Below are 25210 nucleotides of genomic sequence, written 5' to 3' on the forward strand. Positions count from 1 at the left end.
TCCGGGCTCGCCACCCGGTAGGCGCACGGCGGCACCTGCGAGCCCTCGGCTGCTGAAGAGCTGGACAGCTTGGCGGGGCTGCCCTCGCTGCCGGGGCCTCCCGGGCTCGGGCCGGCGGCGGAGAGGCCAGGGCGGCGGCGAGGTCGCGAGGTGAGGGGCTCCAGGTGAGGCGCGCTGGGGGTCAGCGCCCGGAGGGGACGCGGGGCGCCGGGCCAGTGAGGTTCACGTCACGGCGGCGGGGCGAACTGGAGGGCGGGCCCGAGTCGCAGGTCCTTGCTGAAGTGGCGGGGCGGCGGCCGGACCCCCGCAGAGACCAGCCCCTTCCCCAAGAGTCCCGATCCAGGTGCAGCCCCTCGGTCCTGGCTCCCCGTTACCGGCTGCGTGCCCGGGAGCCTCTCGCGCACGCTCCCAGAGCCTCAGTTCCTGTACCTGCAGACCGGGGATCAGGCATCTCCATCGCAGAGTGCGGTGAGGAGGGAGCGCCATCGAGCTGGGCAGGCCTTCGGCGGACGTCGTGCGTGCGACACACGGGGCGTGTTAGAGGTGAGACTGGGCGCTGGTCTGACCGACGGGAGCCCGCAGCCCCCACCCCCCGGGGTTTGGCGATTGCCTAGCTGATCCCTTTCCATTCCAGATGAGAAACCTCAGTCCCAGGAGGTAGCAGAGTCAGGAAAGAGCACAGGTCCCACGTCCTCAGGGGAGCGTGCTGAGACTGGTCCGGGGTGGCCAGGCCAGCGTCCTGGTGGCCTCAGTGTGCCGGATATCCGAGCAGCCTTCCGGGTGGCCGGTTCTTGTTATGAGCCTTGCTTTAGAAAATAGCAATCGGTAAATAAAGGCTTCTAGTGATCGCTGAGCTAACCAGAAAATTAAATTACTAGTGTTCCCCAAGGGATGGCGTTCATCTCATCTTGGCCACCAGAGGGGTACTCTCCCCCAGGACCTGCTTGCTCTGTGATTCTCTGGGTTTTTCAAATTGGATGAAATAGAATGTGAAAGGCAGAATCCAGAGATGTCATTATGGGGTTGGGAGTCAAGCTTGGGTTCGAATCCCAGCCCCAGCACTGAATAGCTATGCACAGAACAGCCCTGAGCATACGTCCTTGCATGAGAGATGTAATTAATGATGCCTGCTTTTGGGCTGTATTGGGGAGTGAGTCAAGCTTGTAAAGCACTAGTATTGTGCCCGGCATAGAGTAAGGACGGGTAACTAGCTGTTATGTTGTTATTATGGTTAAGGATGCTATTATGAAGATAACTGTCAGGCACAGTGCTTTGCCTGTGTTGCCTGTTGGCATTCACAAACCTGGAGCCTCCCTGTGCAGTCGGTGTAATTGTGCCTGTGTCTCAGGCCAGGAAGTGAGTGTCTGGAGGGGTGAAGCGCTGGCCTGGTGCTGTAGCTGCTGAGACAGAACCAGAGTTCCCGTGCCTTTTCATTCTCCTGTTCCGCTACCTGTGGCCTTTGCTCTTCTCGGACCGGGTTATGACCTGGCAGCCTCTGGTGTCGAAGTTGGCTGCACGTGTGCCCTCTGTGACTGTGCTTGGGTGACCGGTGACACTGGAGGGTTTGGGAGTGAAGTGTTTGAAGGAGGCAACCCGGAAGCCAGAGGCCTCTCCAGGCTCGAATACTCCCGGGTGGGAGAGCAGCAGCAGGGAGGGCCCTGAAGGCTTGGTTAGGATCCGGGTGTTCTTGTTTAGCTACTGGGAAAATGGCCTGAGGAGCAGCCCCAGATGGAGCCGGCGGGCTGCCGCTTTCACCCTGCTGCCTGTGATCTCACACTGCTCCCAAGATCTCGTCCATAAAATAGTTGGAGAAAACCATTCTGAAGGCTCTTTTAGCTCTGAAAAGTGGCGGTTTTGTAACTGTGTATTGATGGCTTCACCTTCTTAGCACAGAACCAGGGCAGCTGGGATCATGATGACCCCAGGTGCTGCCTAGAATCTCCCTGGGCCAGGGAATGACCGCAGCTCCCTAACCACACAGCGGTGGGGAGTCATGACAGCAAGAAGTCTTAGTTGCTAAGTTACCAGCTAGGACCTGTGAGACTGTGTTCCCAGAGCCGTCCACACCTGTGTGCCCTCGAGTAATAAACATTCTCTGGTTTGTGGTCTACCCTGCTTCTCTGCCACTGACGTTCCTTCAAGTCTGATGACAGATGAGCACAGTACTTAAAAACAAGAACTGTGCGTGAGAGACAGTCAAATCCTGGTGCTCCTGCTTGAGCTGTAAGACCTTAACCAAGGGACTTACAGCCCTACTAAGCCCAAGATTTTTCATGTTAGAAGAAATAGGGTAGGGGTGTATCTTCATAGTAGAGCTACAAGGAGGGAGGGAGGGAAGAAGGGGTAAGGAAGGGAAGGTAGAAAATACTAGTACCTGCATTGGAGCTTTTTTATGAGGCTTAAGTGATACAGGGCAGGAATGGGGTTTAGGAGACCCTGGTACATAGGAGGTGCTCTGTAAAGTAAGATGGTGGTAAACTGACCTTCGCCTCCTCCCCCAGAGTCAGCATCCTCTTCTCCTTAGCAGGCCTGGATAGGGATTGATCTTTTCATTCCTCCTGGATTCCCATGTCCTCATTGGTACCTGCCCAGGGCCCGGTGTCCGTGAGAAAGATCTTTCACTGTGCCAGTGGCGACTGCTATGGCTACAGCCTTATGCTAAGAGGTTTTCTCTTTGCTCCATTTTGCGGAATACAGCAGAGAGCTACCTTCTTTGCAGTATAGTGGGTACCCAGCCCAAGCAAGCCTCAGGAAGGGGTTGGAGACCCTTGTCTGCTGTATTTCCACTCTTCCCAGTACAGGTCCTTGTGTGGCATCCTTTTAGGCATACGCAGTGATGAAGCACAGCCCGGTCCTTTGACAGTGAGGGTTGGCGGCAGGAGTCCTGGCCCATCCTGAGAGGGAATCAGGAGTTGTCCTTCCTGTGTTAAGGTACTGGAGAAGCTGCCTCGCATGCTCTGTTCAGGGGCTTCTTTCTCAGGGCCTGCCTTCTCTCTGCTGGTCAGTGGGAGGGCATCTCTGTCTCCCACCGGTGGCTGCTTTAGGCCAGGCCCACCCTTGATCTAGGGAACTATAGCCCAGAGACCGGGACTCATTTGTTGCCACTTGCATGCCACAAGCAGTGCCATTTGTATGGGAAGGAGAGGTTTGGGACACCTTTTTTAGCAGGCTTAGCATGTGGCTGCTGCTCCGTTTCCCTAGAGCTCAGCAAAGGCTGGGTCAGAACTGTTCTAGCCTTTAGGATGGGGAGGGTTATCCTCATTTAAATCATTCCTTTACCTGGGCTAGACAGAAATGCCTTGCTGAGATTGCAGAATTACATAGTGTTGGGATAGTTTAAAAAGCCTCGAAGCAGTTCCTGTTAAAATCAAGCACACATAAGAATCCCGTGGAAGGCTCCTGGGCCCTGCTTGCAGAGAGAATCTGGTGCAGCAGGTCTGGGGTGAATGGGGCCCAAGGTTCTGTATTGTGGAGTGGGTTTTTTTGGTACCAGGGATCGAACCAGGGACCTTGCGCTTGCCAGGCAGGCAGCGGTACCACTGAGCTACATCCCCGGCAAGGCAAGGTTCTGTATTACTGATGTCCCAGTGACCCAGAATCTACCGGTCCTGCTTTGGAGGTCCCTGTGACTTGCCTCTCTCCACTGGTGCACTGTACCCCAGGCTGGTCCTGAGCAGGGCCACTTCCAGGCAGGGCCTCTGGGCTTAGACAGCTCTGACCTTCAGAGAAGTCCTTTTGCTGCCTGCACACTAGAGTGGGCCTGGTAGGTAGAGTCCTGGGTGCCTGGGGCCAAGGTAGTGCAGGTCATGTCACGCCCACATGGGTCCACACAGGTGGAAAGGGTTGCACCCATCCCTGGAGCAGCCTCACTCTTGAGTACATAGCTTCATAGCTGGGGTGGGGCTTCTTGTCTCAGGGACGTGAGCATCCATGCAGGATGAGGTTGTTGACCTTGCCTTATCCTGTGTCCCACGGTGAGTGTCCCAGAGAGTCCCATGGAGCAGGCTCATCTCAGAGATCAGGTGAGTAGACTGATTCCTGGCGAAACCAATCATAAGGAAACACCAGACAAACCCAGGTTGAGAAGCATCCTAGGAAACAGCTGTCTCTGGCTTAGGGATTGTCAAGGTCATAAAAGTCAAGAAAGGATGGAGGAGCTGCCCTGGATTGGAGAGCAGAGGGGCAAGGTAACTGGAGGCCACGCCTCACCCTGGATTAGGTTGTGGACCAGGGTAGAGACCGTGGACTAATAATAGTATCATGTCAATGTGAATTTCCCGCATTTGTGTTGTGAAAGAGAATCTTCTTGTTCTTCAGAAATAAAGTATTAATTGTTAGGGCCTGAAGAGGTAAGATGTCCCCAACTTATTTTTAAATGGTTTAGAAAAAAGAGTTTGTATATATAAAGAGAATGGTAAAACAAGTGTGTCAGAAAAGCAACTGATGGATTGGTGAAAGGGTAGGAGAGTTCCTTGTACTACACATGCAGCTTTTTTGTAAGTTTGAAATTATTCCCAAATAAAAGGAAGAAAAGACCTCAGACACTAGCAAGCCTGCGGGGATGGGGGTCTCGTCGCTGCTTTGCTGTAAGATGGGCAGCTTCCTAACCGCCCTGGGCTTTGGTTCTGCCATCTGGATGATGACGAAGCTCACAGGGAAGCGGAGAACCCTGCACGTTGTGACTGGTCAGTGGACGTGAGCTACAGTCGTGTCATCGTGGTTAGGAAAGGGAAGAGTCCGGGTGACAACATAGTAATAGGACCAAAGGAAAATCCACAGGGAGACCTGCCACGCCCTGCCACTTGCTGATGTGAAGTTCCTGCCTCCCTGGACAGGGACTGCTGGTTGCCTGGCCACAGCAAGGCTTCCCCTGCGAAGGGCCACACTGTGCTCACCCAAGCCCTGGGGCTCTGCTTGCAAAACCTTTCACCCCATGCCGTCCCTGTCACTGCTGTGGTGCCCGGCAACAGGGGCAGCCCAGTCTACCTGCCTGTGCATCAGACCTGGCCATCCCTGTCTGGGGTGGCGGAGGACCCCCAGCTCAGGGCAGACAGTGGTTCAGCAGTGCTTGCTGTGGACGCCTCCCAGGAGCTACTGAGAACTCGGCCTGCCACACCTGCTCGTGTTTCCTGTGTCTGATTTGTGCCTCCTTCCACAGTGTCTTCTGACTACGTGAGTTCAGCCCTGTCGCTCTGGGCCCAGAGGCCCATCGGGATCTGTTACACACTGGGGTCTGAGTGTCGCCTGTGAGAACTGTTTTTTTTCAATTTGTAGTTTCACCTTGAAAACTTGGCACACTGAGTGCTGCGTCCCCTTTGTGAACCTCATGTCAGGTTCCCGTTGTTCGGTTCCTGTCTGTGCCTGTGTGTGAGCGCAGCAGGGTGTAGTAGTGCCACTCTGTACCCTGAGAGGACCACAGAGGCAGGTTTTACTTCTAGTGTCCCCGTGTGCCCAGCAAAAGCAGATGACACAGCAGGCTGCGGCGAGCAGAGGGGCTGTGTCACTTGGAAGTGGGGCAGTCAGGTTGCTGGAGCCCCTCAGGCTGGAGTGGCCCCCTGCCCACGCACACACCCTGGGCACAGCCTTCGCTGAGACTGGCAGCACAGGCACCAGGTGAGCCAGACCGGATTCCACAGGTTCCCCCTCCTGCGTCCAGGCATCAGCTGCTGGCTCAGGATTGGCATCTGCAGCTTTGAGTTTGCTTTCTCTTTCTCCTGTCACAGTGTTAGTTTAAGAATGTGAGCTCTTAGTGACTATTACATGTGCTTCAAAATTAAACATGCTAAGTTTACAGGGGCACTCGGAAGCTGGCGGTGTTTTGCCAAAGGATAGCCATCTTTGCCAGAAACTGTGCTCGCCTATAAATGTGCCAGTGTCGGTAACACTAGAGTGACCTGCGATTTGGTGCACATGTAAGCATCTCTTACTAGTGCCGACACCACATAGCACTTGTGGTGGGAAAGAGATGATGCTGAAGGTAAATTTGGTCTTTACCCACCGTGTGTAGATGCATTCATGCAGGGCCCAAGGCTTCCGTAGTTCAGCACTCGTAAATTCAGCCTGCATTTGGGATAAAATACTTTTCAGTGAGAAAAGGAATTCTGTTGTTGTCAGGTGTAAATATGAACAGTCCTTCAGATCTGATTTTGCTCACCTAAACCATGCCACGTTCCTGGGCTGGGTGTCTGGTGAACCTGTGTCTGGCAGGTGCTGGCTGCCTGCCCCAAGTCCCATGGCCCTGCTGCTGGAGGGCTGACTGACGTCTGGCAGTCTCACAGCTGGACGCAGAGTGAAGCCAAAGGAGGGAGGCGTTAGACCAGAGCTGGCGGGTGTGGCCTGTCCTTACCAGGCAGCAGGTCCCCAGCCCCCACCCGCGGGCCGGTGTGGTCTTCTTCACTCCCATCCTTGTGGTTGCCAGGGGTTATAGAGTGGGACATCGCACATTTCAAATGGATCTGGCTTCTCCGGAAAAATCAGGGTGTGCCACCTTCCTCCAGTCCACGTGTCTGGCCCTGACCCCGGTTACTGTATTTGGAGATGGGGTCTTTAGGGGAGCTGTGGCCGGGCCCTAATCTGACAGGCCTGGGGTGCTCCTTTCTCTCTCCCAGCACGCACAGAGCTAAGGCGGTGGACACAGTGCAACTGAAGCTGTCTGCAAGCCCAGAGGGGCCTCGCCAGACAGGGGCCTCCAGAACCGTGAGGAAATACACTTCCCTCGTTTACGCCCCACTGTGGCGGTGTAGCAGCCCACGCTGACTGGTATGAGCAGGTGCCCTCCTCAGGCCCACAGCCCCAAGGCTTCTCCCCCTTCCTGGCCCTCAAGCCCCTGGGGTCGCCCATGCCCAGCTCTGGGCGAGTCACAGACGTGTGTGCTTCTCAGAAGGGTGCGTCCAGAGAGGAGGATCGTGTTCGGGAATCTGTCAGACTGAGTCACCCTGGGGCCCAGTGAGTGGCTGGGTGAATTGGCAGCATCCTGCCATCTGCTTGAGTGTCTGAAGGCTTTTTATGGCATCTTTTAGACTCTTTGCTTATCGCTTCTTTCTCTTTCTTTTGGAAAAGAATCTTCACTCTGTGATGCTTTGTCCTGGCTGAGCTGCTGAGCTCTTTGCTCCTCATGCCAGCTGGGCCCTAAATCTGGTGCCTGAGGTGCAGGAGGCAGGGCTGGTAACCTGGGACATCCAGGTGCCCTGAAATGCGGAGGAGATGTGGTTTGGTTGGTGCCAGGGCTGTTAGCTGAGGAGTGCCGAGCGTCTGTGTCCAAATCCCGCTCCGGGCCACACCGGCTGAGGGACTGAGACAGGCTTACTTCCGCCTCCCAGCCTCCATGTCCCGAGCCGTAGAATGGGGTATTAGAAAGATCGTTAGCCTCTTAGTGTTGGTTTGAGGATTAAGTGAGAAAATGAATGTATAGGGGTTTTTTGTTGTTTTTGGGTTTTTTTGAGTCAGGGTCTCCCTTTGTAGTTCAGGCTGGCCCTGAACTCACTTTGTAGCCCAGGCTGGCTTCGAACTTGCGGCGATCCTCCTGCCTCAGCCTCCCGAGTGCTGGGATTACAAGCCTGTGCCACCACGCCAGGCTCTTATAAATATTCTTTTTTTTTTTGGTGCTAGGGGTTGAACTCTAGACCTTGCACTTGCGAGACTGGCATTGGAACCACTGAGCTAAATCCCCGGCCCCCGAGTGTATAATTTTTAGTACACACGACCTGGAACATAAAGATATCAGAGGTGGTGGCTTTGATCCTTTATTTTTATTTTTGGCAGTACTGAGGATTGAACCTAGAACCTTTACTCTGAGCTACATCTCCAGCCCTTTTTTTGTTTTTTATTCTGAGGGAGGGACTCACTAATTCACTAAGTCGCCCAGGCTGGGCTGGAACTTGTGATCCTCTTGCCTCAGCCTCCCAGAGTGCTGGGATTATAGTCATGTGCCACCTTGCCGGGCTTGATTGTGTATTCTATCCAGAGAACTGGCCAGCAAGGCAGGGAAGAACTTTTGTCAACTTATGGAGCCCTTGCAACAGGGGAAGGGAAACAAGTCATGGGGTGAGTCCCTGAGTGCGCCCCCTAAAGGGGCAAGGTGAGTGGGGTGCAGTCCCTGTGGGATGTGAGGTGAAGCTGTGTCGCTTACTTGGTTCCTGGCTGTCACTGTTGAGTAGAAAGAAGCCCTAACGGAAATGTAGCTGTGGCAGCCGAAGTGTTCGGAGGCCCGTGTCAGAGACTCACTGGTGATCCTGTCCACATGGGAGCAGACTGCCTGGCTGCCTGGCTCGTGAGTTGTGCAGTTGGTTGAAGCCCGGGCAGCCCAGTCTCCAGACCCCTGCTTTACCTACCACACTGTTCATTTCTCCACTCCAGCAAAGCTCTCTCCCCGTTTTCCCCCTTGCAAGGCCACTCAGGAAGCGGAAGTGCCTTCTGTCCTGCCTTCTGTCAGTCCCATGCCCGCCTAGTCCGGGGCCTTCCACCTCCCACCCTGGCTCCTGTTTGCCCCACAGGCCCCACCCTCCACGTCTCCCAAGTGCGCGCTTTGCCCCACGGTCCCGAGCGCAGTGCTTGGCTGCCATTGGCCACCGCGCACACAGCCGTCTGGGCCCAAGGAAGACCCTGGTCTCCTGCCTGCTGATGGCCACTGCCCACGTCCCCACCACTCCCCAGGCTGCCCTGGACCACGGACGCGGGGGACAGGGTGTGCAGGTTGGAGGTGGCCGCCCCTCTTTCCCGAGGGCCTTGCTGCCGGACGGCCCCTGGGTGGCTCAGCTTTTGCTTCCCAGCTGAGATGAGCGTGAAGCGTGTGCCAGTTTATGCTGTGTGCACGCCTGCCTCTCACCTCCCCAGGGAGAGTATTGATTCATTTCTCCAAATACTAATTTATGTCTTTCCTCTCTTCACAATTCTCTTGGCATTTGTAAGCGATTTATTTATGTTTCCCTTTAAGCTTTCTCTTACATCAAACCCACACAGAAGAGTCACGTAAAGGGTCCCGTTCCCCTCTTCCAGCTTCAGAATCCTGCCTTCCGCTCAGTCTCCATTCCTGTTCCATGGAGTGTTTTAGAGTTCACAGTATATGTATCACTTCAGCCATAAAGACCCATATTCTCTTGTTTCTAAAGTTATCTGTTTTTATAGCTTTTTATTTTGAAACAGTTTTACCTTTGCAGAAAAGTTGCAAAAACTACTTCGGCCATCTTCCCTTCATGGTGACATCTTGCATAGCCATCGAAGAATGACCCAAGTCAGGACATTCACACAACACTTAGCAAACTGCAGACCTTGTTCCCGTTCTGCCAGTTGTCCTAGTGTTAACCTTCTTCTGGCGAGGACGCAAGCCAGGTCCCACGCTGCATTTCATTGCTGTGTGCTGAGTGTCCGGCTGTCCTCTGAGCAGAGACAGCTCCTCACCCTCCTGGTTCCTGGGCCCCTCACTCTGCTGACGAGAACTGGCCAGATGCTGGGAAGAACGTCCCTCCATCCCTCCGCTTGAGTTTGACGTCTTCTCCTTCACTGGCCCGCAGAGCTCATTCAGAGCTAGAACTGGAGCTGGAACCGAAGTTCACGACGAGAAACGGACAGAACCGGTGTAGGTTGTGTGAGCAACCACAAAAACAGGTGCCCTCCTTACGGCATGGCATGGAGGGCTGTGGGGTCGCTGTGTTCTGCTGGGGATGAGGCCAGTGACTCTGCTCAGGGCTGTCTGCAGGCTTCTCTACTGTACCTCTTGATTTTGCCTTTGAAAGTAAGAATCTCATGGGGGAGAAATTTGAGACTGCAAATATCCCAGTTCTCACCATTCTCTCCCCCGCTGACCTAAGCCTCTATCAGCAGATCTCTGTGCAGTGGTCACGTGGTGACTTTCTTTTTCCATCATTGTTTCTACAGGAATTGGAATTCTTCGAGGAAGATCTGTCTCTTCTTCCCTCTCTATTGATTCAGCTGTGGTTATCAGTATTGACTCGTGGGTGTTATTGTATTCCACAGGCTGCAGGCCGTTGCTGTTCCTTTTTCTCACGTTGTTCCATATTCAGCTCCTGGGAGCTCCACCGGGTTGGCCCCGTGTCTTCCCTGTGTCCCCATTTTTTAGAGCACCTCCTTTCACCTCGGCACTGCGTGGTGTCCCAGGCTCCTCTGATACTTTCCCTGCCCTGCCCTGGAGTCGGTCACTTCTCCAGCAGAGGTTCCTTCTAGTAGAGGGAGATACAGTATTTAGAAACCAGGATCTGGGTGAGTGTGCGCCTTGCTGCTGCCATGTTGCTGCCCCAGGCCCTCCCTGGGGAGAGGACTGGGAGCTTCCATGTGAGGGTGCACACTCACACGTACCCAGCTGTCCCTCCCTGTCAGCCTGTGGCCCCTGGGCTGAGGATTTCGGGCTGGGCTAGCCACCTCCTGGGGAGACTGCTCAGCTTGCCTTTCCATTCCCTCCTTAAGCTTTCTGTACCTTCCCGTGTTTTCTGCTTTCCCCTCTCCCACCCTTGAGGGTGAATGAACTCTCCTCCATTCTCTTTCTGGCCCCTGGCTCCTGCAGCTGCTGTTGTGTTTCAGCACACAGGTTTTCTCTCTGAGCAGTCCACAGCAGTGGTAAGGTAGCTGGTACCTGTGGCACGGCCAGGGACATTGAACAGACATGGTCATAAAACCACTGTTGAATGCAGTTCAGCCTCAGCACAGTAGTTGGTAGCTAAGTGGACTGGATGGAGAATTAGCAGGTGGGGGCCTGTGTATTAGAAAAGCATATGCAGTGAATGATTTTATATCAGAAAAGTGAAATAAAGCAATGTAGATACAGATACACAATACCGACTTCAGGAAGTGAAGTTTGATGAAATCTTTGGGTCTCAAGGGGCAGATATTAAAGGAGAGAGAGAGCCAGTGACTGAAGGAGTCTCAGGAAGGGGATATGGCTTGTTTGGGCCATGAAGGTTTCTCTTATCAGTGGGTCTGTGGGTCTGAAAAGACTAGGAAACACTCAAGTGTAAGCAGCTCTCACTTGCAGGGTTCCCAGGCTCAGAGACCTCCCCTGGAGAGCGGGAGGCCAGGCTGCAGGTGCAGTTAGAAACTACCGAGAGGGCAACCACAGCTAGCCTGCAAGTTCTTGGCCTCATACTGTGTAGGCCCACTGTCCTCCTCACTGTAGGCCCCTGGGGCAGCTGTGGCTTCACCTTCTCTCGTAGCTGAAACGCCCACTGGGAGGTGAGCAGTGTTTCCTAAGGGATTAGCTTCAGGTCTGTGGCGTTTCTTTAACACTGAAGTCATCTGCAAACTCAGACTTGCCGTGAGTCTGGTCTCCTCTACCCTAGCCTGGCATGGTCCCACCAGGCCCTTGTCCCCTGTGAGAGTGGGGACTGAGCCCAGAAGGGAGCTCCTGGCTGGCTTTCCCCCCATTCTCTCTGCCCCTCTGGACACATCTCCAAGTCCACATTCCCTGAGCTGCACCCCAGCCTGCTGCCTTGGCTTGGGCTCACATTTCTGAGTTTCTCCCCACCCTCTCTGTGTGAAGCGTCCACTCCAACGGGTTGGGCTCCTTGGATGGTGCCTCCTTCCTTCCAGCCCATACAGCAAGTCTGGCCCTCATGGTTCCGGGAAGCGGAGAGCGGGAACAAAGTGGGCGCCTACTTCCTGTGGGGCTCCTGGAGCGCCTGCTGCCTGCACCGAGACACTTGCTTTGCCCTGGCCCTCCTTCCCTACCAGCAGATGGTGCCCAGGTGTGATTTGTTTCCATTTTCCTTGCAAAGGCCTTTTCACCTGCTCCAGTTAGAAAGGCCACAGGGAAACTAAGTAGTGCCAGGGAATTCCACTGGGGCAGAGCCCAGAATTGAGATGCAGGCAGACCCGGTGTGAGACCCTTTGCAAAGCCATCTCCTGTGCCACTCAGCCGCTCCTGTGTGTGGGATGCCGGGACCCCTCCCAGCCTGGACTCTCCGATGGGGAAAGTTTCACCTCTTAGAGCAGGAAGGTCAGGGCCTGGAGGTGCCGTCCCTGCCTCACGTGTGTCCTTGGTGTTCTGTCTTTGCCCTCGAGCGGGTTTCTGCTTGGTCAGCGATCCAGCCAGCACCACGGGCCAGCACCTGCCCCCCTCTGTGCGCTGTGTGTTAACCTGGAGTGGGACTCCTCCCCTGCGGGCTCATGCCCTCTCGGGCAGTGTGCGTGCAGGGCCGGTTGCAGGTCCTGACGCATGCTCCATCCCCAGAGCAAGGGCTCTTGGCTTCTCTGAGCTCAGTGAGGGTCGGAAGGCAACTGCGCGAGTCGGGGCTGTTGTTGGGAAGAGGAGGACGGACACTGGGTAGAAACCAGAGTGCCTGATGTCGTGTGTTAGGATGCTTGGCCGGGCCTCACGTGCCACGGGCCTCACGTGCCACGGGCAGCACGGCTGGTGTCGTTCACTGCCTGGTCTCGGGCTCCGTTTCTTCGGAAGTGAGCTTCTCTGGCTTAGGTTAAAGTCCTTTGTTTCCAGTGCCTGTGCTTGGAAGTGACAGTGCTGCGTGGGCACTGAGCAGCTTTTGCTCCGAGCTGGGCAAGGCAGCTGGGCGTGTCTAGAGTATCATAATCAGCTTTCTCTCTGACCTCTCTTTTCCTCTCTGCTGCATACTTCACCTATTAGGTAGAAACAAACGGAATGAAATTGCCAGTTTCATACATCTGCATTCAGGAGTTTCACCCAGTATGTTTATTCTGACTTTCCACAGCCCTGTGAGGAGGGTGCTACACTCTCGTATTTACTGCTGAGAAGCCTGAGATCAGAGAAGACCCCAGAGTCCAGGGAGGTGGAGTTGAATCAAGTCCATCTGGCCTTTAATCTCCCACACTTAGTGTGTACCCTCTTTGGGGAACTGCCTGCAGCCCACAGTGCACCCTAGAAACTCAGCCAGGCTGGCTTGGGATGCCACATGATAGATATGGTTGCTTAGCACCAGTGTTAGGGGTGTCTCCAAGAGAGCAAAGCTGTCTGTCCAACTCATTGCGGAGTTGGCTGCCCACGGCTGAGGCCAGCCCCAGGCAGTGGCAGAGGCATGGTGTGGGCCAGTAGAGGGATTGGGGGGGGGATCTCCTCAGGTGCAGCAAGTGCCAGGGATAGAGTGGGCAGAGAGGGGAGGAGCCCCTCGTAAGTCACACCTGGCCCAGGCCCAGACCAGGCAGGTAGATGAGAAGCAGAGATGGTCACTGGGGATCATCAGCTTCATTAGAGCTGAACATGGATGCAGTGTGGCACCTGCTGCTGACCTGCAGTTCTCCCCAGCTCAGGGTGCTCTGTCCCCACTGGGAGGCTGCTTTGTTTTACATCCCAGCCATGCCACAGATGTGCAGTGTGGTTATTAACAGCAGCATTCCTCCTTTGGTTAGTCTGGCTAACGATTTATCAATATTGTTTATCTTTTCAAAGAACCAACTCTGTTTGATTGATCCTGTATATTGTCTCTGTCTCATTAGTATCAGCTCTGATCGTTATTGTATCTTTCCTTCCAATGGACTTGGTTTTTGGTTTTGTTTAACTAAGACTTTGAGACACATCATTAGATTATTTATTTGAGATCTTTTTCTGATTTTTTGATATAGGCACTCATGTCTACAAATTTCCTTCTTAGAATTGGCTTTGCTGTATCCCAGAGATTCTAGTATGTTGTATTTCCATTTTCATTTGTGTCTAGGAATTTTTTAATTTCCTCCCTGATTGCTTCAATAATCCACTGGTCATTCAGAAGTGAATTGTTTAATTTTCATGTGTTTGTGTAGTCTCTGTGGTTTCTTTGCCAATTTCTAGTTTCATTCTGTTATAAGCCAATCTGATAAGATACAATAAGTTATTTCATTTCTTTTGTATTTGTTAAGGCTTGCTTTATGATCTAAAATATGATCTGTTTGGGAGAATGTTCCATCAGCTGCTGTGTATTCTGTAGTTGGATGGAGTGTTCTGTCAACATCTGTTAAATCCATTTGCTCTATGGTGTAGTTTAACTCTGATATTTCTCTCTTGATTTTTTTGGTGGCAGGGGGTGGTCTGGATGACCTTTTAGTGAAAGTGGAGTATTGAAGTCACTCACTGTTACTGTATTTGGACCTGTATATCCCTTTATGTTGAGTACTGTTTGTCTTTTGAAATTGGGCACATTGATTGTTCTGTGCATATTTATTTACAATTGTTTTGTTTTCCTGGTGAATTGTTCCCCTTTGTATATGCAGTGGCCTTCTTTGTCTCTTCTAATTTTGTTTTGTTAGATATGAGTTTAGCTACTCCTGTTTGCTCTTGGTTCCATTTACATGGAATATTGGTTTCCACCCTTTTACTTTCAGTCTGTCTTTGCTAGTGAAATGTGTTTCTTGCAGTCAGCAGAATTGGATCTTGTTTTTTAATCCAGTCTGCCAATCTGTGTTTTTTAATTGAAGAATTAAAACCATTCTCATTCAGTTGTTTAGAAAGGTATGTACTAATTCCCATCACTAAGTTGTTCTTCTCATATTTAGTGCTTTCCTCATTTTCAGTAGTTTATCTACCCTTCCTCCTCTGGGTGTAGGATTCCTTTAAGTATCTTCTGTAATACGGGCTTGTTAGTTGAGAATTTCTTTAGTTGTTTTTTTTTTGTTTATCTTAAGTTGTTTATTTCTCTTTCAATTTTTAAGGATAGTTTCACTGGATATAGTAATATGGATTGGCTATTACTTTCTTTCAGGGCTTGAAGTACATCATTCCATGCTCTCCTGGCCTTTAGGGTTTCTACAGATAAGTCTGAAGTTATTTTCATGGCTTTGCCTGTACAAGTAGCTCTGCATTTTTCCCTTGCAGCTTTCAGTATTCTTTCCTTGCTCTGTATTCTTGCCATTTTAACTATGATGTGTTGTGGCGAGATTCTTTTCAGGTCATGCCTGTTTGGTGTCCTAAATGGCTCCTGTACCTGATGTGTCAGTTTCTTTCCCAAGACTTGGGAAGTTTCCTGTTACTATGTCATTAGATTTTCTGTACCTTTAGTCTCAATCTCAGCATCCTCTTCTATACCAGAAATTCACAAATTTGGTCTTTTGACCATGTCCCAGGCTTGCTATGTAGGTACTGAGTCTTGCCCTGTCTTTCCTGCTGGGTAGGGCAGTCATTGTGTCTGCCTCGGGGCTGTGTTCACCCTAGCAGCTGTTATTATTTGTTTGTGCCTTTCTGTGTCCCCTAAGCCACTGCTGTTCCCCACTAGCTTTGCACCCTGTGGTCTTCTGAGGTGCCCCACTGGCTCCAGAGGCCCCTCTTCCCGTAAACCCAGGGATGTGGCAAATGTCCAAGCCGAGGCATAGTCCTTATCACATTGCAGATGGGAAAAGCAAACAGATCATTGAGTTCTGTCCTGGAAGGAGAACAAGGCAGTCTGCTGGACTCAATCTCACTGCTTTCGGATCCAGCTCCTCAGAAAACCACACATAACTGGCCTGGCTCCCCACACAGAGGGCCACAAGCCTGAGCTCCCACTGCTCAAACTTCTCAGGGGTCTTCACCCAGCTCTCCCTCTCTCCATGCCTATCTCTCGTGGCCCTCTTCCCACCCGGTCACTGTGGTAGGGTGACCCCAGAGACTCTGAAGTGTGGTTGTTCTGCCTCCTGTTTCCCAACATAGCCCATTTTCAACAATAAGGCCCTCTCAAAGTGGCTTCAAATTCTGTCCCTCCTAGATATGCAGGTGCTGCGGTGGATTTCTTCTCCAGTGCCAGCCTGCCATGCAGAGGGAGTCACTCTTACAGTGAGACCTACTCTGTAGTTGCAGCTCACCTTGACCATGGTTTTTCCTGGACAGGTGCTGCAAGTCCATTTCTCCTCCCTAGGGCCGTGGGGCTGACCCTGTGTTTGTGGAGGTAGGTGTCCGTATACCCTCCAGGTGTTCATGTCCCCACCAGCTGCGGTCAGTGCCCCAGGGGGCTTCATTCCTTTCTCTGCATTGTCTTCTGCCTCTCCACGATTTCTAACTTCCCTGCCAGCTCTCTTGATTCCCAGAGCTCTTCTCTTAATCCTCACTAAGTATTTGTTCTCCAGTTGTCTCTACTCCAGGTCCAAGAGAGGCTGTGATCTGCCAGCTTGAGTCTGTCCTATTGAAGCTCCCTTTCCTGTCTCTTATCAGGGCACTTTTATTGGAGGTAGGGTCTCTCCTAACACAGTATGTGCTCACTTCAAGATCCTTAACTGCTGACTTGTACAAAGACCCTCTTTCCAAAATAAAGCCGTCTTCTGAGATTCTGAGTAGACAGGAATTTAGGAGGACACCGTCCAATCACTGTGGAATCTCCAGATGGGAAGGGGTCTGGCTCTTCCTGGAGCCAGGCGGAGGCCTGGGACCTTGACCTCTGCCATCCTCAGCAGCCCCAGCAGTGAAAGTGTGCACACTGTTAGGCACCCTGGCATGCTGGCAGCCCTAGTTCACCTCGTCCTGTATCCTCATTTCTTAGGGATAGTGTCCTTCTGGTTACCATGGCAGATGACCTTTGAGTGGCTTCCGTTTGTCCTCAGAGCTGGGAAGTGCAGAGCCTGGCACCAGGCCATCAGCCTCAGTCCCTCCCTCCTGCTGTGCCCCGGCAATGTGTCAGAAGGTGTCCAGGGTTGGGCTTCATGCGGCCCATGGATAGGATCACGGCAGGTGACTCAGAAAGCCCCAGTCCATTCCTTGGGGAGGGCCACATGAGCCGCTTCTCCTTTCTCCTCCCTCCAAGAGCAAAGCTAGGAAGCTGTTCCTTTGTGTCTGGCCTTAGCTGAGCTGTGTTGCTCCTGGTACGCTGCTTTATACTGGGGTGCTAAGCCGGCCTGGGCTTCTGACACTGACCTGTCCACTGTCACACAGCAGAATGACAGGCATGTTCTCTGGTTCCACAGGGAGTCCAGAAGATGTGCACAGTGAGGTGAAGCAGGACAGCAGCTCACAGGGCCGCTGCCGTGCAGAGCGGGTAATAATGCACAGGCTGCTTTTGGCCTGGGAGTGGGGCTGAGATGGACCAGAAAGCAGCTGGGAGACAGCGGTGTGATTAGAAGGGTGACAACAAACCGACTGAGTTTATACACATGCTCAAGCTTGTAACATGACTTAGACCTGGGTGTGGTTAAGAAGCACTTGGCCTTTCCCACCCCTGGCTGCACCTCACAGTGCCCTGGACTGGGAACACAGGCAGACGCCAGGGAGACAGCAGGCTCTGGTCAGCATGGGGTAGGCAGTTCATCTCCGTCCCTCCCACTGACAGATCTGAAAACACTGTACATGATAGGCCAGGGAGCGAACAGGACCAGTGGGGAGTGGAGCTTGAGCAGTAACACAAGATGAATTCCCTGCGCTGTCACCTTCCGTGTGCTCCAGATGGGGCCAGGAAACACAGAGTGTAGACCACAGCAGCACCCAAAAAGCATGGACTTCTTGCAAAGGGCGAGAGAAGGAGCAGACGAGCAACCACCTGGACTCTCCGCCCTAGAAGGCCTGGGTGGAAAACCGGGGTCGTAGGGCCTTTCTGACGGCCTCTGCCTGTGACGCTGGAGCTGCTCCTTCCAGTGTCTGCTGGCTGAGCGTGGCTGGGTGTGGCGGGTGGCTGGCTCCACTGACTGTGTGGCTTTCGGGGGTCTCTGGGGCTGCGGAGCTGGACGGGGCCTGACAGCCACCCTGCCCCATGCTGTGCCACTGCTGGGGCCAGCAGGTGAGCCTGGGCACACTCCTCTCGCGGCAGGGCCGTTGGGGGCACTGCCCATCTCTGTGTCTGCTCGCCTCTCACTGGTGGAGCAGGTTGTGCAGTCTGAACGACAGTCGGGCGCCCGCCCATAGCCCCCTGTGTGTGCTCTGCGGTGAGGGCCCGCTGCTGGATGGCTCAAGGAGCCAGCAGTGCTGGGCAGCCTGGGAGCAAAGGGTGCTGGGACCCACACTGCCTGTGCCAATTCCTTGTCCTGTGCTTTCTCCCCTCAGGCCCGCATTGCTCCTCGAGTGCACACAGTGATGGGCACAGCCCGCCTGGCCGGAGGCTCGTCCCCACGGCTGTCATCCCCTTAGCCCTGCAGTGGTGGCCTTAGGATGCACCTGTCTGCAGTGCTCAACGCCCTGCTCGTGTCGGTGCTGGCAGCCGTGCTGTGGAAGCATGTTCGGCTGCGTGAGCATGCAGCCAGCCTGGAGGAGGAGCTGGCCCTCGGCCACCAGGCCCTTGAGCCTGGGGCAGCGCTGCACATCGACTACCCCAAGGCCCTGCAGATCCTGACAGAGGGCGGCACGCACATGGTGTGCACAGGCCGAACGCACACGGACCGTGTCTGCCGCTTCAAGTGGCTCTGCTACTCCAGCGAGGCTGAGGAGTTCGTCTTCTTCCACGGCAACTCCTCCGTCATGCTGCCCAACCTGGGCGCCCGGCGCTTCCAACCGGCGCTGCTCGACCTGTCCACCGTGGAGGACCACAACACGCAGTACTTCAACTTCGTGGAGCTGCCCGCCGCCACCCTGCACTTCATGCCCAAGCCTGTGTTTGTCCCCGATGTGGCCCTTATTGCCAACCGCTTCAACCCCGAGAACCTCATGCACGTCTTCCACGATGACCTGCTGCCCATCTTCTACACACTGCGCCAGTTCCCAGGCCTGGCGCGTGAGGCCCGGCTCTTCTTCATGGAGGGCTGGGCCGAGGGCGCCCACTTCGACCTCTACAGGCTGCTCAGCCCCAAGCCGCCCCTGCTGCGGGCCCAGCTCAAGACCCTTGGCCGCCTGCTCTGCTTCTCCCATGCCTTCGTGGGTCTCTCCAAGGTCACCACCTGGTACCAGTATGGCTTCATGCAGCCGCAGGGCCCCAAGGCCAACATCCTCGTGTCTGGCCACGAGATCCGGCAGTTCGCGCGCTTCATGACAGAGAAGCTGAATGTGAGCCACGCCAGGGCCCCGCTGGCCGAGGAGTACATTCTGGTCTTCAGCCGCACCCACAACAGACTCATCCTGAATGAGGCCGAGCTGCTGCTGGCGCTGGCCCAGGAGTTCCAGATGAAGACGGTGACGGTGTCCCTGGAGGAGCACGCCTTTGCAGACATCGTGCGGCTGGTCAGCAACGCCTCCATGCTGGTCAGCATGCATGGGGCGCAGCTGGTCACCGCGCTCTTCCTGCCCCGAGGCGCGGCCGTGGTGGAGCTCTTCCCCTACGCTGTCAACCCCGACCACTACACGCCCTATAAGACTCTGGCCACGCTGCCCGGCATGGACCTGCAGTATGTCGCCTGGCGGAACCTCATCCCGGAGAACACAGTCACGCACCCCGAGCGGGCCTGGGACCAGGGTGGCATCGCACACCTGGACCGCGCTGAGCAGGCCCGCATCCGGCAGAGCCGCGAGGTCCCACAGCATCTCTGCTGCCGGAACCCCGAGTGGCTGTTCCGCATCTACCAGGACACCAGGGTGGACATCCCGTCCCTCCTGCAGGCCATCCGGCGTGTGGTGAAGGGCCGGCCAGGGGCGCGGAGGCAGAAGTGGGTGGTCGGTCTGTTCCCTGGCAAGGTGCGGGATGCACGGTGCCAGGCAGCGGTGCAGGGTGCCTCCGAGGCCCGGCTCAGCGTGTCGTGGCAGATACCCTGGAACCTCAGGTTCCTGAAGGTGCGGGAGGTGAGGTACGAGGTGTGGCTGCAGGAGCAGGGTGAGAACACCTACGTGCCCTACATCCTGTCGCTGCAGAACCATACCTTCACTGAGAACATCAAGCCCTTCACCACCTACCTGGTGTGGGTCCGCTGCATCTTCAACAAGATGCTGCCCGGGCCCTTTGCAGACGTGCTGGTGTGCACCACGTAGCAGGCAGGCTGTGCCGGGCAGGGGGCCCCGGGCCTGTGACCCGCCCAGGTCCGGGCCTGCAGGGGTGACTGCAGTGATTGGTTAGTTTATTGAGCAGACTGCCCCGCACCCTGTTGTCTCCCCGCCAGATCCCTCCTCTGTCCTGGTTGTCCGTAAGGAGAGCTCCTTAGCAGGAGGAGGGCGTGAGAAGGAGGGGAGTGAGAACCCAGGACCCGCTGTGGCTCAGTGACCTCGCTCTTTCCTACCAAGTCCTGGGGTTGGGGTTCAGGCCCCCGGGAGCCGTGTGATCGCATGGTTGGCAGTTGCTGTGGTCACGAGGTTCACCAGTGGCCCAGTGGCAGTGTGTCCAGAGCAGTCAGTAAGCGATGGTGAAGGCCTCTGTCGAGTGTCCTCGCTGGGCCAAAGGAAAGTGTCAAGGTGGGTGCTCTGCCACCTGTCGTCCGATGGTCTCCCGAGGAGGTCGTGGAGCGGCGGGCTGCGCTGCTCCATCCCCAGCCCTGTGAGGTAGAAGCTGGAGTGGGTGGGAGAGCGTGTGGGGAGGAAGAGGCATCCCCGGGGCCTTCCCTCGGGCTCAGCCAGATCCTCAGGCCCAACACCTGGGCATACTGTCCCTGCTGGCAGGTTCCCCTGAAGCTTCGGGGCCCCTGAGGGCCTCTTCTCCCGGGGACTGCTCACGTGGGACGAATGCCATCCTCTTCAGCAGCTGCATGGCCGCCTTGGCTCAGGGGCCCCTCAGGTCCCAGTCCCTTCAGAGCCCACGGTCACAGCCCCAGTGCCCAGCGCTGCTGAGCTGAGGGGCCACAGCGGTGGCTTCTCAGCCCATGCAGCCCAGCTGCCGCTCACCGTCCTGAGTCCTTCTTCCCTCAGCAGCTCCCCAGCCCTGCCCCTGACGTCCAGGAAGTCTGGCTCCAAGGTAAGAGGGCACTGTTCAGATCATCCTGGGAGGAGGAGACTGTGCAGGAAGAATGGCAGAGGTGTGGCTGACCAGAAAGAGCCCCAGTCTGTGGCTCTGTGCAGAGAAGGCACCTCCAGCCTTGGGTTCCTGGGCCAAAGCTGTCTTCTGTGGTGTTCCTGCTGCCCAGTCACTGGCCCATGGCTCATCTTCATGGGTGCCATGTGCCTTTCCCTGACCGTGGCCTCCATCTGCCACTGTCCCAGCTCCCACGTGAGTCCACACACAAGACCTAACTCAGAGCCAGAAGTCTGGACATGGATGGGGGAGGCAGCCACATACTAGTTCATCTGTAAATTTGATATAATCCCAGTCAAACCACCAAAGGGATTTGGAGGGCAGTGGGAGAGGAAAGCTTGATTCCTGTCATATTTCAGAATGCACAGAAGTCGCAGAGAAAAAAGGATGGAAAGATGGGAGCTGGTCCTACCGTATAACAAAAAAATAAAGGAACTCATTAAAACAGTGTCACATTGATGCAGAAGTTGAAAAATTAGTATCAGTGGGACAACACAGATGCCCCTCTGTGTGGAACATAAGGTAGGACATGACACTTGGAGACCAGTACAGAAGGAGGAGTTGAACACTGATGTGGAACAGCTGGGTGTCCATTCGGGGGAGGATGGAACAAGTCAGATCCCTAACTCAGACTGCTCTCAAATCTAAATTTCCTATGGATTTAGAGTGACTATAAAAGCAGAACTACGTGAAGAGCATTTTAACAAGCTTGAAGCAGTGACAGCCTTTCTAAGCAGGCATGAATCTAGGAAGACTCAGAGTCTTCCACCTGGCAGACTCCAAAGTCAAGACACATGTAACAGACTGCACGAGAACGCAGCCACCAGGTCTCCCACAGGCGAGCGCGAGACCACACTAATTACGTCCAGAGATCTCGAGCAAATTGGCAGCACCCAGAGAAGGCTCGAGACTTGTGCATAGGTAACTTCACTTGTGAGAGTGGAAATGCACTCTTTGTTTTTTTTCTTTTTGGCACCGGGGATCAAACTCAGGTCCTTGTGCTTAGGGGGAGGTGGTGGAACCACTGAGCTAAATCCCCAGCTCCAGAAATGCAGTCTTTAAAATAGGTTTTCCCCCATATTTATTTAAAAAACAACTCTGAGAAGATCAAGTGTTGGTGAGGGCAAAGGGAACTAATCCATTCTCTGCGCTCATGGAGAATGTAAATGGACACATTTCAGAGCAGTTCAGTGTCTGTCAAGTGCCAGGCCTTTTGACCCAGAAGTCTGTGTGTGGAAGCCCTGATGTCCGCAGCAGCAGTGTCTGCAACTTAAATGTCCATGTTCATGGGGAAGGCTGAGTACAGACAGCACATTCCTCCGAGATTCCCTGGAATCGGCAACAAAAAGTAGCCAGTCCAGATGGAGTCAGTAAAGTAAAACCAGGAAACTGACAAGCATGATGTTATTTTAATTTGCATGTAGTGTGAGTGTGACACACATACACATCTCTAGGGGGTTCTAGGACTTTCACTTTTTGTCTTCTATGCTATAATTTGCAAACTTCTTTTTAGGGAGCATGTATTTATAATTTTTAAGCCAGAAACAACTAAGAATTGAACTTTGAAAGCCCACGAAGACAAATGCTTAGTGCCTAATTTCTCAGCACTTGGGGCCACAGGTATTCCCGGAGACCCTTTATTTGACTTTGTGTTGTGTGCGGTGCATGCACGGCACACTGCTGCTTCCCTGCCCCGTGCACACAGGCAGTGCACCAGTGTAGGTGTGTGGTGCAGTTTCCAGAGCGCCCTTGGAGCCATTTAGGAGTGCAGGAGGATGGAGGCAGCCCTGAGAAGGCAGAAGGGCAAGCCCGGCCCCACCTCTGCCACTCAGAGCAGGTGATGCCCACATGTCCTGCTTTCTAGCACCGAGGAAGCCTGGCCATCAGGATGGATGCTGTCAGCTCAGGGTCACATCCCATGGCACCCAGCGGCTGAGCCGGCCTGCCTGGGCAGTGGTGGCTTCCAGGTCCTCATCCCGGAAGAGCGTGAGGTTGTGCTTCCGGATGTGTTCCAGCAGGACCTGTCCCCGCCACTCCAGGGTCTGGAGGACCCGTGTCAGCCCCGGGGCCCTGCCTTGGCTCTCCCAGAACACCGGGTCCATCTGCAGGGACTTGAGCAGCAGGTTCTGTAGACAGCCGGATGCCAGGACCCGCACAGCTGCCTCTGGGAACCTGGAGCCCACGACAGGAAAGGCAAAGTGACCTCAGAGAGTCCCGATGAAGGTGAGGCAGGTGGGCAGCCTGCCCAGGCCAAGTCAGCCTGTGAAGTCCCCAGGTCACCCTGCTGACCCTCTGCAGGAAAAAGCACACAGAAAGACCTGACAGGTCACCCCTGCCACCCAGGCAGGGCCAGCATGAGCTCCAGAAGGCTGGGCGTGTGGCTTGGGCCCAAGAGGCTTCTGGCTGTGGTGCCCGGGGAGCAAGCTCTGGGCTTCCCAGCACCCCCTGCCCCAAGCCCAGGTCCAGTAGAGTGGGCTTCCACCCCGTCTCTGGGCCCCTTACCCATCTATGCCCTCCAGCAGCCGGAAGTTCAGCTTGTCCTTGTGGTGCTGAAGCATGCCGGCATTGTCGATGTAGACCAGGCGAGATGGGTCACTGCTCCGGACCTTGGAGGAAGGAGATGGGCAGAGGCGGTGGGCACGGGAGCAGGTGGTGGGCAGCCCACCCTGCGTGTCCAGACAGTCCCTGTGGCTGAGCACCTCCCCTGCACTGGGTGCTGTGCTAAGTGCCTCCTAGGTATTATTTATCTCTGAACCCTGCCCGCGACCTCAGGAGGAAGCACTCGTGTCACCCGTGACAGGAACAGGTGTGGAAAGGTGAAGCCACGTGCACAGGTCACAGCTACCCCGGGGCCAGGGCGGGGCAGGGGGCCTTCTCGCCCTCGACTCATCCCACCGCCACCCTCTGCCACCTGTGCCTCGGGCCGGGCAATGTCCTTTACCTTGGAAAGCCCTGGCCACGCGCCACTCCACGGGAGTCTGCCTTAGGCCGTCCCCAGACTAACAGAATTCCTGGGTGCCTTAAGAATGAGGTGTGGCTGGGAGCGCCCCATTCTGAGGCCCAGTCCTCAGATGCCTCTTCCAGAAGCCATGGGGTTCCCTGGAGTTTCTTGGGGGCCCAGCCCTTGCCCACCTCACCCACACCCCCAAGCTCCATCTGGCCTGTTTTCTCCAGTGTGGCTTCGAGAAATACCATTGGCGGGGGGCGGGGGGGGCGGGGGGGAAGAACAGGATCGGAAAAACCGGTGCAGCACCTCAGCCACAGCATCGCTGCAGGACACAGCAGACCCAGGCCTGGGGGACAAGTCTCAGGGTCCATACCAGGATGTGCACCAGCCGCAGCTCAGCCGGGTTCTGGCATTTCTCTCGAAGCCTCTCTTCCACACAGGGGTCTGAGGGCTCAGGCTGGAAGCCGCAGCAGTAGCGATCCAGCCGGTCATGCACCTGTGGGGACAGCCAGCCCCTGGGGCAACAGGGCCGCCTCCAGCCATAGGGGGGTCTCCACCCAGCTCCTGCCTCAGTCCAGCCATGCTCCCCTGGGCCACTGGTCATCCACACGGTTGCTCACCCATCCGTCTCCATTACTGCTTAGGGCCAAAGGTGATCTCAGGAGGTCCAGGTGTAGGAGGACTTGTTTGGCATGAGACAAAAAAGGTAGCCTGTTGCTGTGAGAGGGGAGAGGCCTAGAGAGGGAGGGCACATGCAGGGACAGCAGGAGCCAAGGGCGACCTGTTCTGCTCCCCCTGTCTCCTGGGTGCTGGTGAGGGCTGAGCTTTGATCCTGGGTGGCGCGAGGCACGAGGAGGGTAGGACTCACTCAGGGCTTGTGAGATGGGGCTGGTGTGCCTGTGTCCCCCGGGGGACCCTGCTCTGCCGACTCTGTGGAGCTCTGCAGGGCACCTGGGACACCTCTGGGAAAGAAGACGCCAGCGAGGACTGGAGCGCTGGAGGGACGTGTCAGGGCGGAGCCAGGGGTGGCAGAGCCGGGTCAGAGCCGGGTCAGAGCCCACAGCGAGCCCAGGGCAGCTGACCCCCCCCCGCTCGTCCTGGCAGGATCTGAGGGCCCCCACCCAGGGCAGCTTCCTGGGACAGAACCCTCGCCCACTTCATCCCACAGCGTGAGGCGGTACCCGGCTCCCACAGCGCCCCGAACTTCAGCTTCTGCATGGAGCCCTCTGTCCAAACTCACAGGGACAGAGCTGTGCCTAGGACCCCCCCGACCTCCCCGCCCGCCCTTCACCTGGCTGTGCACGTTCCCTGTGAGGCAAGTGTTTCCAGAGCACTGTCTCTCCCTCAGACTGCTGATTCCCGGAGAGCTCCTGCGAGATCTGGCTGTGACTCCGTCCCTCAGCAGGACAGGCGACCCGAGACCTGGACTGGCTGGCAGGAGCCGTCCTGTGGGTCTGACTGACTCCGTAGAAGTGGGAGAATCTAACCAGACGGCCGGCCAGGACGCAGTGGACAGGGGACTGGTGTCAGAAGAAAGCGCCACTCCGGCGGCCAG

At 55.2% G+C, this 25210-nt stretch overlaps 2 protein-coding genes across 16 annotated transcripts in view; one reads left to right on the top strand and one right to left on the bottom strand.

Moving 5' to 3' along the window:
- The first annotated feature begins 3 nt into the window (after positions 1–3).
- On the top strand, positions 4–21158 carry Pomgnt2 (protein O-linked mannose N-acetylglucosaminyltransferase 2 (beta 1,4-)). Of its 14 annotated transcripts, XM_087210657.1 has the most exons (7): positions 186–543; positions 2825–2931; positions 4526–6759; positions 8157–8269; positions 9156–9603; positions 16822–16892; positions 17891–21158. In XM_087210657.1, the coding sequence occupies exon 7, from the start codon at positions 17996–17998 to the stop codon at positions 19736–19738; it is 1743 nt and encodes a 580-aa protein (XP_087066783.1). In that variant the 5' UTR covers positions 186–543; positions 2825–2931; positions 4526–6759; positions 8157–8269; positions 9156–9603; positions 16822–16892; positions 17891–17995; the 3' UTR covers positions 19739–21158. The 14 variants fall into 14 exon arrangements, with proteins under 14 accessions (XP_087066786.1, XP_021113437.2, XP_021113439.2 ...); XM_087210655.1 differs by adding an exon at positions 19–150 and having other exon boundaries at positions 436–543; positions 4526–9603; XM_087210654.1 differs by adding an exon at positions 21–164 and having other exon boundaries at positions 436–543; positions 4526–9603.
- Positions 21159–22098: 940 nt separating this feature from the next.
- Positions 22099–25210, bottom strand: part of Gask1a (golgi associated kinase 1A) — a 40646-nt gene continuing 37534 nt past the window's right edge. The window contains exons 3-5 of one of the 2 annotated variants that reach the window (XM_021257753.2): positions 24029–24151; positions 23211–23314; positions 22099–23000 (exon numbers count right to left, since the gene is read on the bottom strand). In XM_021257753.2, coding sequence (XP_021113412.2) covers positions 22985–23000; positions 23211–23314; positions 24029–24151 — 243 coding nt within the window. In that variant the 3' untranslated portion in view covers positions 22099–22984. The remainder of the gene's footprint in view (positions 23001–23210; positions 23315–24028; positions 24152–25210) is intronic. The other variant, XM_004835080.4, reaches the window with a different exon arrangement.

The sequence above is a fragment of the Heterocephalus glaber genome, unplaced genomic scaffold, assembly GCF_053883595.1.
Source record: "Heterocephalus glaber isolate CG9 unplaced genomic scaffold, H.glaber_assembly_v1.0 deba00001175, whole genome shotgun sequence".
NCBI lineage: Eukaryota > Metazoa > Chordata > Mammalia > Rodentia > Bathyergidae > Heterocephalus > Heterocephalus glaber.

Excerpts from the sequence above, each read along its gene's own strand:
- Pomgnt2 (XM_087210660.1), top strand. The coding sequence starts at position 17,996 with ATGCACCTGTCTGCAGTGCTCAACGCCCTGCTCGTGTCGGTGCTGGCA.